The sequence below is a fragment of the Mastacembelus armatus genome, chromosome 7 (assembly GCF_900324485.2).
Source record: "Mastacembelus armatus chromosome 7, fMasArm1.2, whole genome shotgun sequence".
Taxonomy (NCBI): Eukaryota; Metazoa; Chordata; class Actinopteri; order Synbranchiformes; family Mastacembelidae; genus Mastacembelus; species Mastacembelus armatus.
The window spans coordinates 1,640,100-1,654,210 of record NC_046639.1 but is presented as its reverse complement, the minus strand read 5'-3'; the positions used below and the strand labels follow the sequence as shown (position 1 = coordinate 1,654,210).

General features: G+C 44.8%; 1 protein-coding gene across 8 annotated transcripts in view; it reads left to right on the top strand.

Moving 5' to 3' along the window:
* nav1a (neuron navigator 1a) overlaps positions 1-14,111 on the top strand; it is a 73,580-nt gene that overhangs the window by 14,228 nt on the left and 45,241 nt on the right. For 4 of the 8 annotated variants that reach the window (XM_026332335.1, XM_026332334.1, XM_026332332.1 and 1 more), the window contains exons 5-8: positions 1,567-2,397; positions 3,417-3,539; positions 12,003-12,105; positions 13,717-14,058. In XM_026332335.1, the coding sequence (XP_026188120.1) occupies positions 1,567-2,397; positions 3,417-3,539; positions 12,003-12,105; positions 13,717-14,058 (1,399 nt within the window). Of the gene's footprint in view, positions 1-1,129; positions 1,326-1,530; positions 2,398-3,416; positions 3,540-12,002; positions 12,106-13,716; positions 14,059-14,111 lie in introns of those variants that run through there. The other 4 variants (XM_026332341.2, XM_026332340.2, XM_026332336.1 and 1 more) reach the window with 4 other exon arrangements.

Genomic DNA, 14,111 nt, shown 5'->3' with positions numbered 1-14,111 from the left:
TCTCATCGATGTGACACGCTCGTGGAGACACACAGACACACACGCTCATACACACACGAGGGGACAGCCAAAAATACAGACACCAATACTCATTCACACACACATGCACATGTGCGATTGTTTTAAACCACTAAAGTATCGTAATGGCTGTGCTGAGGGATGGATGAGATGAGATGAAGGGACAAGATTGTGATGAATCTATACACTGCAAATTTAATGGCCTGTGCATCTATATCAACTGGAGGGGGGGGGGTCTGTGGTAATGATAATAATGTGGGTCTGTAGGTAGGAAGGGAAGGAAGAGAGGAAATGAGAAAAGAGCAATAGAGATGTGAGGCAGATTAGGGTAATGTGATGGTCATTTGAGGTCTGTTGGCTACTAATTGACATATAATTAGTAACTGACCCATCATGTTGTATATTAGCGAGTGGTAAATGTGTATCCTGGTCTCCTCTCCTAAGCTGATGCTGCAGTCATGGCTGTTTTTCAGAATCAGCTTAATCATGGGTGGGCCTCTAGTAATGAGGACACATTAAGAAAATCTGAATGTGAATGGATGAATAGAGCAGCTAATGTGATTATGAAAGATTGGATGTTCGTGTGTGTGTGTGTGCAGGGGGTCTTTATCCTGGCCACATTCAAAATAATTAGATTTACACGCAGCTGAGCTCAACATAAATATCGTATATATTTTTTTTTTTTCTTTCTCGTCTTTTGCTCGTTCTTTCATTTCAAGTAGTAAGAAAATAAATAAGAACAAAGGGGAGAGTAAAATGGAAGAGATCTGCTGCTGCAACACAGCAACAGGGGAGAGCTTAGTTTATACAAGACGCCGATAATTTATCGCCAAGCCCTTATGTTTGCACCCACTGGTGAGAGAGCGAAACGGCGGGTGAATCAGCCAGTGGGAGGAGAGAGAGAGAGGGAGACAACAGGAAAGAAGGAGGGAAGGAAAAAGGAGAGGGAGGGTGAATGAGGCAGCAGCGGGGGTAGAGTGAGCAAACCAGCAAGTGAGCGAGAGGTAGAGGGAGGAGAGAGAGAGGAGGTGGGGGAGATGTTGCTGCTGCTGCTGCTGCTGCTGCTGCTGCTGCTGTGACTGTTTCTCCTGTCAGTCGGCTGCTGCTCGCCTTGTAAGCAGGAGGGAATACAGAGCAAGAACGAAGCAGAGGGGGAGACAGAGGAAGAGGCTGGTCAGTGCTGTATTTTTTCTAGCAGCGCTATTGTCATCTGTGTGGCACATGCAGCTGCAGACACACTGTAAGGGAATGGATTTAGGCACTGGACACAGATCTGCAGATCTAAGGATTACCAATATTGAGTAAAGGTAACTGGTGCTGCCACACTACTAACCCAGTCATTTTCTCCAGAGGGGTGAACCCACAGTCTCACACTGTGGGGAGTCTGTCTCGATCCGCTCCCAGTAAGGACACAGAGACGAAGAGGGAGAGCAAATCAAACACTCTAGGTGTTTTTATACCTGTCTCTTTATGCCCCTTCATTTTTATGCAGTCTGCTTGTGTGTATTTCAGTGTGTGTCACGGATGCTGTTGCTTGGCTGTCTGCAGAAAGGATGCTGGAGGCTAATGTGGCTAACATTAGCATGACGGCTAAGCCCAAAGAGCTGGACGTCAGGTCTGCTGCTGTCTCCTGCCAGGATACTTCAGCTCAGGCCATGGCCACTAGGAAGTCCCCGGCCAAGTCCTCTGCTCTACCCCAGGGACCTTCGCGTTCCTCCGGGTCAGAGCTCAAAGTCTACCGGCCCACCGCTGGATCTATCCCCATCCCAATCCCCAATCCATCCAGGCTCCGCAAGCAGCAGTCACTTAGCAACTTGTCTGTGCTGACTGATGCTGAGAAGAAGCTGCACCTGTACCAGTCTCCCCGGTGGAATGATGACACAAGTCGGCCTGGCACTGGCACTGGCACAGGCAAAGCAGGCCAGACCAAGACAGGTCAGGGTGGTGGTGGCAGAACGCCGCTCTCCCGGACGCTTTCAAAGTCAGAACAGTCTCTGTTTCAGGGGAAGCCCAAACCTCTCAGCTCCACGGCTGTGACTTCTAATGTGGCCAAGCCTAGTCGAATCCCTGCCCCTGGTAAACCACGGGGACCTTATGCTGAGGTCAAGCCTATCAGCAAGGGCTCTGAGGCACGGCAGAGTGCAGACACTGACACTGCTGACAACCCAACTAAAACTAATTCCAGTGGAGCTGGGAATATTGGGACTAATGGGAAGAAACCATCAGAGAGGGGGAGATCTGCTAGTGTGTCAACAGAGGAGAAGAAAGAGAGGAAGGGCACAGAGGGAGACGATGATAAGGGCTTTCTCAAGGTGGACCCAGAGTTAGTGGTGACGGTTCTAGGAGACCTGGAGCAGTTGCTCTTCAGTCAAATGCTTGGTAAGTCTGTTATTTCTATCTCCATTTTGCATGAAGAAATACAGCTTCATTCACACAACACTGCAGTTATGTTGCCAAGTTTGCTTACTTACTGGTTCAGTGGACATTGAATAGCATAAACATCCTCCCCTCTCCTCTTCTATTCATTCTTCTGCTGTCCTTGCCTCTCCACACCCAGAACATTCCCTCCAGCTCTGGCCCTAGCTCCATCATCAACAGTGAATTTTAGATGAGTTCAGTCTATATTGCAGACCAGCATCATATCTGTGGTTTTAAACAGTGTTTTTCACTATACTCTAGTGAGAGCCCTCCAGCTTACATCAATGTAGCAGGCAAATGTGTTTAATTATTATGTATAATATATATATTGGCTTATTGGTGTGTGTGTGTGTGTGTGTGTGTGTGTGTGTGTGTGTGTGTGTGTGTGTGTGTGTGCGTGCGTGCGTGCGTGCACGTGCGTGCGCGCGCGTGCGTGCGTGCACTTCCATCAAGCAGCTGAAATAAGCACTTCCTGAGGGCTGACATTGTTTTGGAGTTGATTCATTAGCTTGAACAGGAGTGTTGTCCTAGTCTCATCTGACCCAGTGCCACAGTGAGCTAGATCTATATTAAGCTATGGAAAGCCTCCCTCCACCTCTCTTTCCTCTCGCATTATATCTTTGTTTGTCTGTCTCTAGCTCAACAATTATGTTTTGCATGAGAGCGTATTTTATAATTAAAAGCAGTGCACACATGCATGCATCAATGAGTGCAGTAGCTAAGAGTCTGAACTGCATATCTCACATCAATACCGCAGTCTCAGCATCTCCTGGCTCATACCAAAATCAGCCATTTGTTAATAAAGGTCATGTGAGTGGGACTGGTGGGGTGTGTGTGTGCGCGCGTGTGTGTGTGTGTGTTTTCATTCGGTAAATAAAACGGCTGCATATTGAGCCAAGCTTCGGTCACAGTGTGCTACATATTTAGCCTCACAACACTCCCTCACCCTCCTCACCCCTTCTATCCCTCCTCTCCTTTAGCTTCATTGATCTCCGGGCCACTGACAGATGGTCACTGTCCTACCCCCCACACCCTCCCCCTGTTACCGGGGGCAACGTGTGGGAGGAGAGAGGGGAATCTAAAGGGGGTGGTGGCATGGGCAGGTAGTTAGCGCACCCTAATACACGTATCATACACACACACACACACACACACACACACACACACACACACACGCACACACACACTTGCCTCCACACATGGAGGACGAATGCACCAGGACACACCATACACACAACATTTTAGCAACTGGGGGTGTATTGTGAGTTTGTGACTAACAGGTCAAACCAGGGTCTGAATCTGCATCTATCATCCATTATTCATTCATACACTCACTCACACGTTCTCTGTGCTTCTGTGTTCTTCTATTTATCTATTGCTCGTTCTCTTTGTATTCCTCCCTCTCGGCAAAAACAGATAGCATCAGAGAATAAGGGATATGGGGAGAGAGTAATGTAGCAGGTCATTAAATTGGGCTTAATATGAGGAAATCATTTTTTCTGTTCAACATTAGCCCTCACTTTGTCTTCGTCCCCTCTCCTCATTTCCTCTTTTCTCTTCTCACCAGCTTTTTCTCCTGCATCACAGCTTGGGAGACCTTGACCCTGCAGCCGTGTGTGTGTGTATCTACTGTACACAGTGTGTGTGTGTGTGTTTCTTTGTATGACCTTGTTCCGGTCCTTGTTGCCGTTGCCAGTCACACCAACATCGGGTATCCAGGTAGGTAGATGGGAAAATAAACAGAAGGAACATAGACAAAGAAACAGATTTAAAAAACTGAGAACTTTTACACAGGGAGATTAAAGAGACAGACAAAGAGAAAGACAAGCACAGTAAAGGAGCAGCAATAGCCAATGACCTACATTTCCATGGCGTCTCTAGTGACCAAATGTACTTTGGGTGATTGCAGTCTACCACAAACTGCCAGAGGTTTTTACACAGAAACCACAGCAGGTATGTAGGAGAGCTGTGGGAGTACGCTCATGTGAGTGAGTGTGTGTGTGTTACGGAGAGGTTAATTGTAACTTGCCCTGTAGCCTGCAGCTGTGGGCTCATTTTTTATCATATCTGCGTCTCCATTTCCGACACACAGTTAATTGGTTTCTGCTTGTGTGTTCTGTCATAGGAAGTCAGATCATGGATTCAATAGATCATTCCCAGTGATCCACTCCCGACATGGTTCCACCTTGTCCTCGTCTAATTCTTACACACACTGCCATGAGGAACCAAACCTGAACCAGCTACATGTTAGATTAGCTCTGTGCCTGTGTCTTGGACATGTTATATTGCATGACAGCTAGCAGCAGGCACTGTGGCATTGTCCTCTGGAGATCAGCCTGCAGTAGCAGCAGATAACTGACAATGCTAAGAGGGTCTAACCAGGATGTACTGTATAACCCAAGGGCATCAGATATGCACTTAAAAGGGATCACCGCCCCTCCCACACACACACACATGAAAAGAAAAAGATAAAAAACGATCCAGGATATTTTCAGGTTAAGGCCTGTATGTTTGACCTTTTGTGTGATAATCGGACATACATGTTTAACCGCTGATGAAAAGCTCTTTATTCACTGGATTTAGAGAATTACTTGACTGCTGTGTTCCCCTAAATGCAACATGTATTAAAAATATCTTGTTGACAGTATCAGTACCCTAGAAGGAGAGAATGACAAACTGTCTTCGTAAAAGATCAGTCGACCTGAGTGGTACTTTGTGCAGTACATACTGAATAGCTGCCAGAGTAATCTAAATCACTGACCCTCAGATGTCTGTGACTAATAACACCTCCCGGCCCCGTCCAGCAGCCCTAATGAGGTGTGTGGTTAGAGGGTAAGCTCCCTAAAGCAGTGGCCTTTCCCCAGCATGGGGCAGGCCAGGTTTAGAGAGGATCCAGTCTAAACACACCAACAAGCATCCAGATTAGGTCTTGCATAAAGATAATGAGAAGATTCAGCCTTCATTCCACTAATCACAGATCTATCACCCTGGAAAAGGCAGCCATCAAGACTAAAGTGAATTAGAGATTAAAGCCGCAAGGACATCTGTTTGGATAGAGATTTCAGTATTTGGGGGATTTTATTTTATTTTACTTCACAGAGGATCAGATGGAAAGTACAGAATTAGAAGGTTGGGGATCACGTACGTTTTGGTGCTGGGTGAGCGGATCGTAGAAACTGGGGGACTGTGTCACTTGGACAGTGATGATGAAGAGAACCAAATGCAGCTCAGTGACACATGAATGCTCATAAAAAGGCAGCCTTGACTGTCAGCGTGTTTGTTATTTTACTGGGACGTTCTATTGTGTGTGCGGGGATGTTTGTGTGGTTGATGGTTGCTCTTACATCCTCGTCAGCTGTCTGTGGAACAATAAACCGTGCAGAGGAATTGACAAAAGGCTAAAAAAGAAGATACAAACACAGAGGCACACACGAGCTTGTTCAGGAGAACTTAACAGCACTGCAGGAAATAACAACACACACACACACACACACACACACATTCAGTTTGTGCCACGTTCTGTCACTGATATCCTCTCCTGTCTAGTATTCCTCCTTTGGGCCGTGACAGGGTAATTTTCAAATTTCATCCCTCCATTGTGATCGCAGTGCTGAGTCTCTGCTGTGATGCGGGTACAGGCAGTGCGGCCGGTCCTATCCCGGGCTTTGCTGACTGAAGGATTCGGGGCAGTCGTCCTCCCGTGGAGGAGGTGGTGACAAGCCAAATAAACACAAACGCCCAGGGAAAGCGAGGAATAAAGCATCTCTCCAGTCCTCTTTATCTCTCCTCTCTCTTTCAACTCTGATGTGAGTTGACGGGTAGCAGTGTTCTGTCACCAGTCAGACAGCGGAGAGGATATTTCTGGTACAAGTGTTTCAGCAGTAGGACAGAGGACATGTTTTTAGTGTGGCAGGGATTTTGTCACCAGGAGCATGCACAGATAGGAGAAGTGTTTGTACATATGGGTGCATATGTGATTATGCATTTTTCTCCATTGTTATGTGAAGTGACTTCACGGTGCTTTGTGGTTAGTCTCTGAGGACTTAATGCAGGAGCCATTGCATTAGTGCAGTCTGCTTCCTGCCATCCTGCTCCCAAATCATATTAGTACTCTGTGTGTTTTTGTCTCATCAGCTCTTACACAGCACACACACACACTCACACACACACACACACACACACACACACACACACACACACACACACACACACACACACACACACACACACACACACACACACACACACACACACACACACATGCATACATGCTGCTCATCATTAAAAAATATGCTAGTGTACTTTATTGTTACCTTGGGCTTTAGGATTCTGTAATAGGAGCAATTTTCTGACAATTGTTTTTTTTATAATAACAATAATTGTTAGTGCACCTTCTTTGTGCCTCCTATATAAAGTGCTTTTACAGTCAGAGCCAAAAATCTTCTCTTCCAGCCCAATCCAACTATGCAATTCTGTCCACGTGTTTCACTGTGCTGCATTTAGTAAAACTTCAGTGAAGATTCTTACCCACAAATTGACTGTCATGTTCTAGCGTCTCTCACGTCACCCTATTAACAGTGCAGGCGCTACACGCAGAGGGCATGCTGTCTGTCTGACATGTGAGAGCGGAGCTGCAGCTGGGTTTAAGCACGTCGTAAAATACGGTTCCACAGGAAGCAGCTCTCCTGAACAAAAAATACACCCAAACATTGCCACACATTATGGTCTGCCCTGACTCATTACTGGGTTTATTTAGTATGTGTGCAAGTGTTTGGCTGTGTGCTCGCATTAGTTCTGATTTAGATTCGAGCTGTGGTTTCATGTGTACACAGGAAGAGCTACAGCTGAAATATCTGACACTTTGTGATGCTACACAGAAAGACATGCTATACTTCTCGGCATTTTTTCTGGGAAAGTAAACTTCTCTCAAGTCACTTAAAGCTTCCTCGTCTTCCCCTTTAAGAGGATAGCATTTAGACTTCTAAGCAGATAGGATTGTGGTTAAGGAGATATGGTGAGTGTGTTTTTGTGTGTATCTTTGTGTGTGGACCAATGTTCAGAAAGTAGTTTTTTGGGAGGGAAGTAGATCCATGTTGAGAGGATAATAGAGTGAAGTTTGAAGGTTTTAACTCTGTTCAGACAATCCTGGGTCTATTTTTAATATTTCACATATCTGCAGCTGTGTTTCTGAGTCAGTATGTGTGTTTCTCTCTGCTATGGAATCTAGTCTTATGCACTAAAGGTTTTTAAAACATCCAGTTGCTCCAAAGCCACCACTGACTATCTCTCAGTACGTCTGTCATGGGAAACGTGCTGCATCATTTGAGGGATTTCAACCAATAGCTTTTTGTAGTTGGTGTATACAGATGCAGCATTTTGCTCTGACATGCTCATTGGCCGTTCATGTCAAATGTCAGAGGATCTTCAAGGACTCTAATATCCTGTTGCAACATCCCGGTGAAATGAATGAGCTTTAGTGCATCTGTGTTTGTGTGTGGATGCACATTTGGGTGCATTAGCGTGTGTTTGTCCGCTCTGTCCAGATGTGCAGGAATGGCTGTATGTTGTAATGCTTCCTGTTTTGCAAACTGTCTGAGGTCAGCAGAGGGCTGTAATGCCGTGTGGGGATAGAGTGCACAAAAATCAAAAGAGACAAGACAAGAAATGAGAGTCATGTTAAACCACATAAGAAATATAGGTAACATAACTGTCACACATTGTGACCGGTGTGTATCACATGCTCTACCTTTGTCTCACCTTTGTTTTGTCACCATGTGCTGCAGAAATATTCTCAGAGAGGATGATGGAAAAACTCAAAGGTTTTACCAGCCTCCTGTGTGATTCTTGTGTGATTACTGATGAGATGATTTTATTTGCAGCAGAAAGCATGAGACTATTTTTAAAAACCTTTAACACGTTGCTGGAGGCACAGACGTTTTACAGTGCAGTAGCAGCGATGCTCACCCACACCCATTTATCATGCGATCAGGGTGCTGTAGTCGGAAGAGGGTTACAGTGACACTAACAAATGGGCGCGCACGTGCACTGGACAGGGACAGATGAACTCCAGAGGGAAGTAAGGTCAGATCAGATCAGGTCATTACTCAAACCTTCATTCATATTCTGCAAAAAAGAAGCTTTGCTGGTAAAGGCACATTTACAATGACTACGCTGCTGTCAAAGAAGGATGTTATCCCCACACACAAGAGCAGGACACAGCCATTAGTGTATCTCTGGAGAACCTGTTTTTTTTTTTATTAGAAATGAGCGTCAAGTGCCCAAGGAGAGGAAAACGAGTGGACAGCACTTTCTCTCTATCATGACTTTTTTGCTCACTCTGTCTGCTATTGCTTCATCTTCATTTAGGGATAAGGATGGCAATATATTTTGGTTAATAAAAGACCATGCAATGATATATAACCCATTCTGCTTAAATTGATTACAAACCAAAAAAAAAACCTCACACTGACTGTTGCACACAGATTCGTTTTAAACTGCTTCTGAAAATAGTCCCAGATGAACCGATTTACTTCTGCCTGCAGTGTTAGGTAGTTGACTTACCCTTTGAAATTGCCATAATTTTCACGAGACAATTCTGATTATTAGCTTTACTAGATTTACATGTGTCCTGGATTTACCCGACTGTTCGAACATCTGCCTAGTCTCTGCTGCTAAATCAAAGGCCAGTATTTCTGTTTAATGGCACACACACACAAGACAGAAAAAGACAGAGCTCACCCTTTTATGTTGTCTTGCCATCTGTAATCTTGTGGTGTGGTTGGCAGAATATGGCAAAATTAAATGTCCTCGTACTTTCCTCCTTTACACCAAATTTCCATTTCTTTGGCCTCTTTGAAATCGGACAGTTTGTTTTTACTGTTTTGTCTGGGAGCAGACTGGCATCAAAATGCAGAGGTTGTCCTGCACATGCACCACATTCATGCATTTACAATAACACCCCGACTCTGACTTGCTGACTCTCATTTCAAGAGCCTGAGTGGGCCATTATGAAAGGTTCCTCAGCAGCAGCCACAGCCTCTCCAAAGCTGGAGTGTGTCTTCAAGAGTGTATCAAAAAGAGGCAGGTGGAGCTTCTGACTAAGTACGTGCACGCACACAAGCACTTCTACACACGTGCACACATACACATACACACACGCGCACACCAAGCCAGCAGTGTAATTCATCTGCACCCCTGGGGAGGAGATGACAGGGATATTTGCATCACTAATTCCCTCACCACCGCCGCCACAACACCCCCTCCCCTGTGCCAGCTGGGACCACCGGGGCTAGAGCAGAGGGGGGACAGGAAGTCTTTTAGAGACATGCACTCACACTCACACACACATGCACATATACACACAGACACATGCACAATCATGCAGACCGTATCTAATCAATTTGACGCCAATGTTAAACAAAGTTCCCGTTTAGGGTAATTAAAAACGCTCAATTAAAGGCTGCATGTGTGTGCGTGCACCTGAGTGTGTGTCAGACTATTTGCATGTGTTTGGGGTTCTTTGTTCCTTCTCCTGTTCCTCTTTCCTTTGTATGAAAACACAACATTTCACATTTTAAAGCTGACAGCATCTCTTTACAGTTTGAATTTCCACATCGCAGAGCTGCACTTCCAACGGAGAATGGAAGTTTTATTTGTGTGTGTGTGTGTGGGTATATTTGTTTTTGTTATGAGACATTAGCAATGTCTGAATGTGTCTATGGATGTGAATTTAAGTGACAGAAGGTTGAATCACAATGACTTCATCATTTCTCCTCAGAGCTTCCTGATCAATTGCCTATATTGTCATTCTCTTCAGGAGAAATCAATCTGTGTGTGTGTGTGTGTGTGTGTTAATGTGAGTAGACCTACCATACATATGCATTATATCTGTGTTTGTAAAAGTAGTGCTTAGTCCGCAGCTGTTGTTACGATTGACACCTCTGGCGGCTCATGGCGACTCTTCCCTCATTAAATTGGCCTCTCCCCCTTCGTCTCCTCACTGGCCAGCTGGACTGATTCATGGGAGGGGTGGTTGTCAGTGAGATGTTGGGGGACGTGGGGTGTGTTTTCAGGGACAAAGGTGGTTGTAGTTTATATAAGCCATTGTTCTGAAGGCTCAGTATGTTTCTGTATTTAGGTTTTCAGAGGACTCTCAAAGAGTTTACAGCCATGCTAGTTGTTCCATTTGCACAATGCCAGCATGCCAATGTGCTCACAATAACACTGACTGGTTATATTTGTTTTTAGGTATTTAGTCGTAAACCACAGCGGCAGCTTTGATGATAGCAGAAAAGCAAAAGTTACTGCATTACAATACGATTACATGTCACCCTGAGGTCAGCCTGAAAGTCTAGACCAAATGTTAAAATGAGTCCGTTCCTTTAAAGTATGCAAAATATCCTGTTTTCATCTTAACTCCTCCCCGAGTCAAAGCAAATCCCTCGCTGTGCTCATGTGGGAGTCAGCTGGTCAGTTCTAATTGTCCATTGAACTGAACCTCAGGGGTGAACAGACTGTTACCATAACTCTTTTATCACCGTTCCCCCCCTCACAAATAAATACAGACAAAAAGACATGTGGGACAGAGAGCCTGGGTCAAGGTTGTGTAATTCAGCTAAAGTGTCCTGATTAGCTGTTACTGTTTTATTGTAATAGTTTACTCGTGTGTGTGTGTAGATTTTTCTGGCTTCTCAAAGTCATAACTGCTGACCGGTTATGAATCGACAGCCTAGAGAATTCAGTCATCGTACCAACAAAATGGGAAGCAGTATATTTTCAAAATGAAACTGCAAATTGAAACCCAGTTTAATATTACGACATGATTGAGCTGGAATACTGAGGTTGTCTGTGTCAGTAAGTGGTTCAGCCATTTTGGTGTTGCAGAGTGTTTCGAGACAATTTAGAAAATCTTATTGTCTTTGATTGCATCCAATCTTCCAAAGCCCTGAGGGAGCAACGCAGACACACACACACACACACACACACACATTTGAAACAGCAGTTTGACTGGATGGCCCAGCATGAGTCTGTGTAGCCCAATCTGAGCAGATTACAGCATATTAGAAAGGGGTGAGACAAATGCCAATGTGTCCCCTGGTGGGTCTAAGTGACAAAGGCTTTGGGTTCATTCTGCAGTGGAGCAGCAGAGGGGCGAAGGGGCACAGTGCAATCAGCGGTCATCGTGGTTTCACTGAGGTGAAAAGGTCTTTGCCATCAGATTTAGTTTATTTTGCATCACTGTCACCTGGAAAACTCAGCTGTGGATACACGACCACCTTTGCTACTGATGCGTTTCTCAAGGTTTAATCATTTTGTTTCCCTGTTAATTTCAGTTTTTGGCCAGAAGGCCAGATCACTGCGTTATTAGTCTGCACGAAGACTTTGAGCATAACAACATAATAGCATCACTGATCGCCATTTATTTATTTATATTTAATTTATATTTTCTCATATTTTGTTTTGAACTCAATCTTCATATACATTTGAACAGGTAGTCAGTGTTTGCTGTCCCATGTGACTGAACATTATCCTGAAATATGCTGTTTTGTTTGTGTGCACCTCTGCAGACCCGGAGTCCCAAAGAAAGAGAACTGTGCAAAATGTTCTGGATCTTCGACAGAACCTGGAGGAAACCATGACCAGCCTGAGAGGGGTGCAGCTCAGCCACAGGTCAGCCACACGTGCACAAACACACGTGCACATGTCCAAGTAGGACTGCATCAACAGAAACGTGAAGAAAACAGAGTGCAAACAGAAACAGCCAGGAATAGTTATTATAACAAAGACTTGTGGTTGAGAAGGGCCGATTATTATTGACATTGCTAACAGTATGTTTGGGTGCGGTGGTTAACTGCCAGTGCGCTCTCTGATCAATATCTGTATTCCTGATAAACCAGTAGCTCTCCCTCTGCATTGGTTGAATCCGAACTGAAGCAGGATTAGCTAAAAGCTGACTTCAAAGCCAAACCTGCCAGTGCACACTCCCACTGACATTCGTGCACACAACACGACATGCAATAAAGCTCTGATTGATTGTATTTGTTTGTGTGCGTGTGTGTGTGTGTGTGTCCCCTCCCATCCTCTGCTTCCTGTCTTTCATTGACTGATTTTGGTTGTGTTAAGCACATCTTTAGGTTTTGTCCTTGACAGCTTCCCCTCCGTCTGCTTGTCCATGGGTCTCCTGCCATGTATCCTCTCTGTGTCCCTCAGTGGGAGCTTCCCTACATGACAAGCAAATTAGCAGATGGTTCCCTGCTGGAATACATTTCCTTTGCCATTCATACTTTTGTCGTACTGTAACAACCTTGAATCACTCTGCACTGTCCCTGAAGACATATTCTGCTCTGGGGCCTGCAGCCTGTCTGCAGAGGTTTCCTGTGCAAACAACATGTCGTATTTCCAGTGAGAAATGAGTGTTCAGAAGGGGGAGATCTGCATGAATTAAACAAATGGACTGGCAAGCAAACAAATTGTTTTGTTTACACATATTTTCCCTAATATACTTTAATGGATAACAAGCAGAAAGCCTGTAAAAATCCATTCCAACAAGACAGGTAGCATCATCTCTCTTATCCTCACACCAGTTCCTTCCTGCCTGTTTAATGTAAGTGGTTACGCATTTAATTTCTTTCTCTTCCCAGTTTTTGGGAACATGATTCTGTATCCTGAAGACAAGATTAATGTTAACACAGAAGGCGAATGCGCAAACTGTCACACAGTCTGAGAGCCAGCAACTTTTAATATGCTTATTCTCATCATTCATACCCCAGGCACTAAACAATGATGTGCTGTGCTGCTTTAGTAGAGGGACTGCATGTGGCTGTGGTGTTAGTGATGCTGGTGTTTGTAGGTTCACAGTAATGTGCACTGGCATTAAGTGACAGTGCTATGCAGTTTCACACTTGACACAGAGCAGCATAAAGGAATGACTTCCGACAGGGAAAACACACGCACATGTACAGATATTTTCTATGAGTGTGTGCAGATACACAAAGACACTCTTCTGCGTGGAAAGCAACTAATCCCTGAGCCTTAAAATCAGCATGAGGCTTTTTTACATTGAGGCCCATATGAGAGAAGAGGATGCAGGAGGAAGAAAGAAGATTCGCTGAAGGAAGCAGATCCTAAGCTGAGAGGAAATTAAAGACAGACATTGACTTTGTGTCTGTTAGTGTTGTACCCAATCATCTTGACTTTTTAGAAGAAATTGCCACGGTGAATATTTCTTTTTATTTTCACCACCTAAGAACTCTAAAACATGTCCCATTTTTCATTTTTTAGCTGCGTGGAGGGGACCATGTGCTACGACAGCGACGAAGCTGCTGCTTTCTCCATTTCTAGTCTGTCAAATCGCTCCTCTCCACTGTCATGGCGCCAGGGTCAAGCCAGTCCTCGTTTGCAGGCGGGTGATGCTCCATCCACAGGTAGCACCCAGTCTGACATTCCCCTCCGGATCGGCCACACCTCTCGCATCCACCTCATCGAATCCTTGGACGACTCGGATCCGTCCCTCCTTAAGGGAGATTATCTCAGCGACAGTGACCTTGGTGGGAAGAGCCCAAATGAGGATGAAGAAGAAGAAGAAGATGATGATGATGATGATATCGATGATCTGGGGAATGGGTAAGTGGTGTTTTCTTTTATTTAAAAATGCTGTTTTACCCAAGCAGCATGTA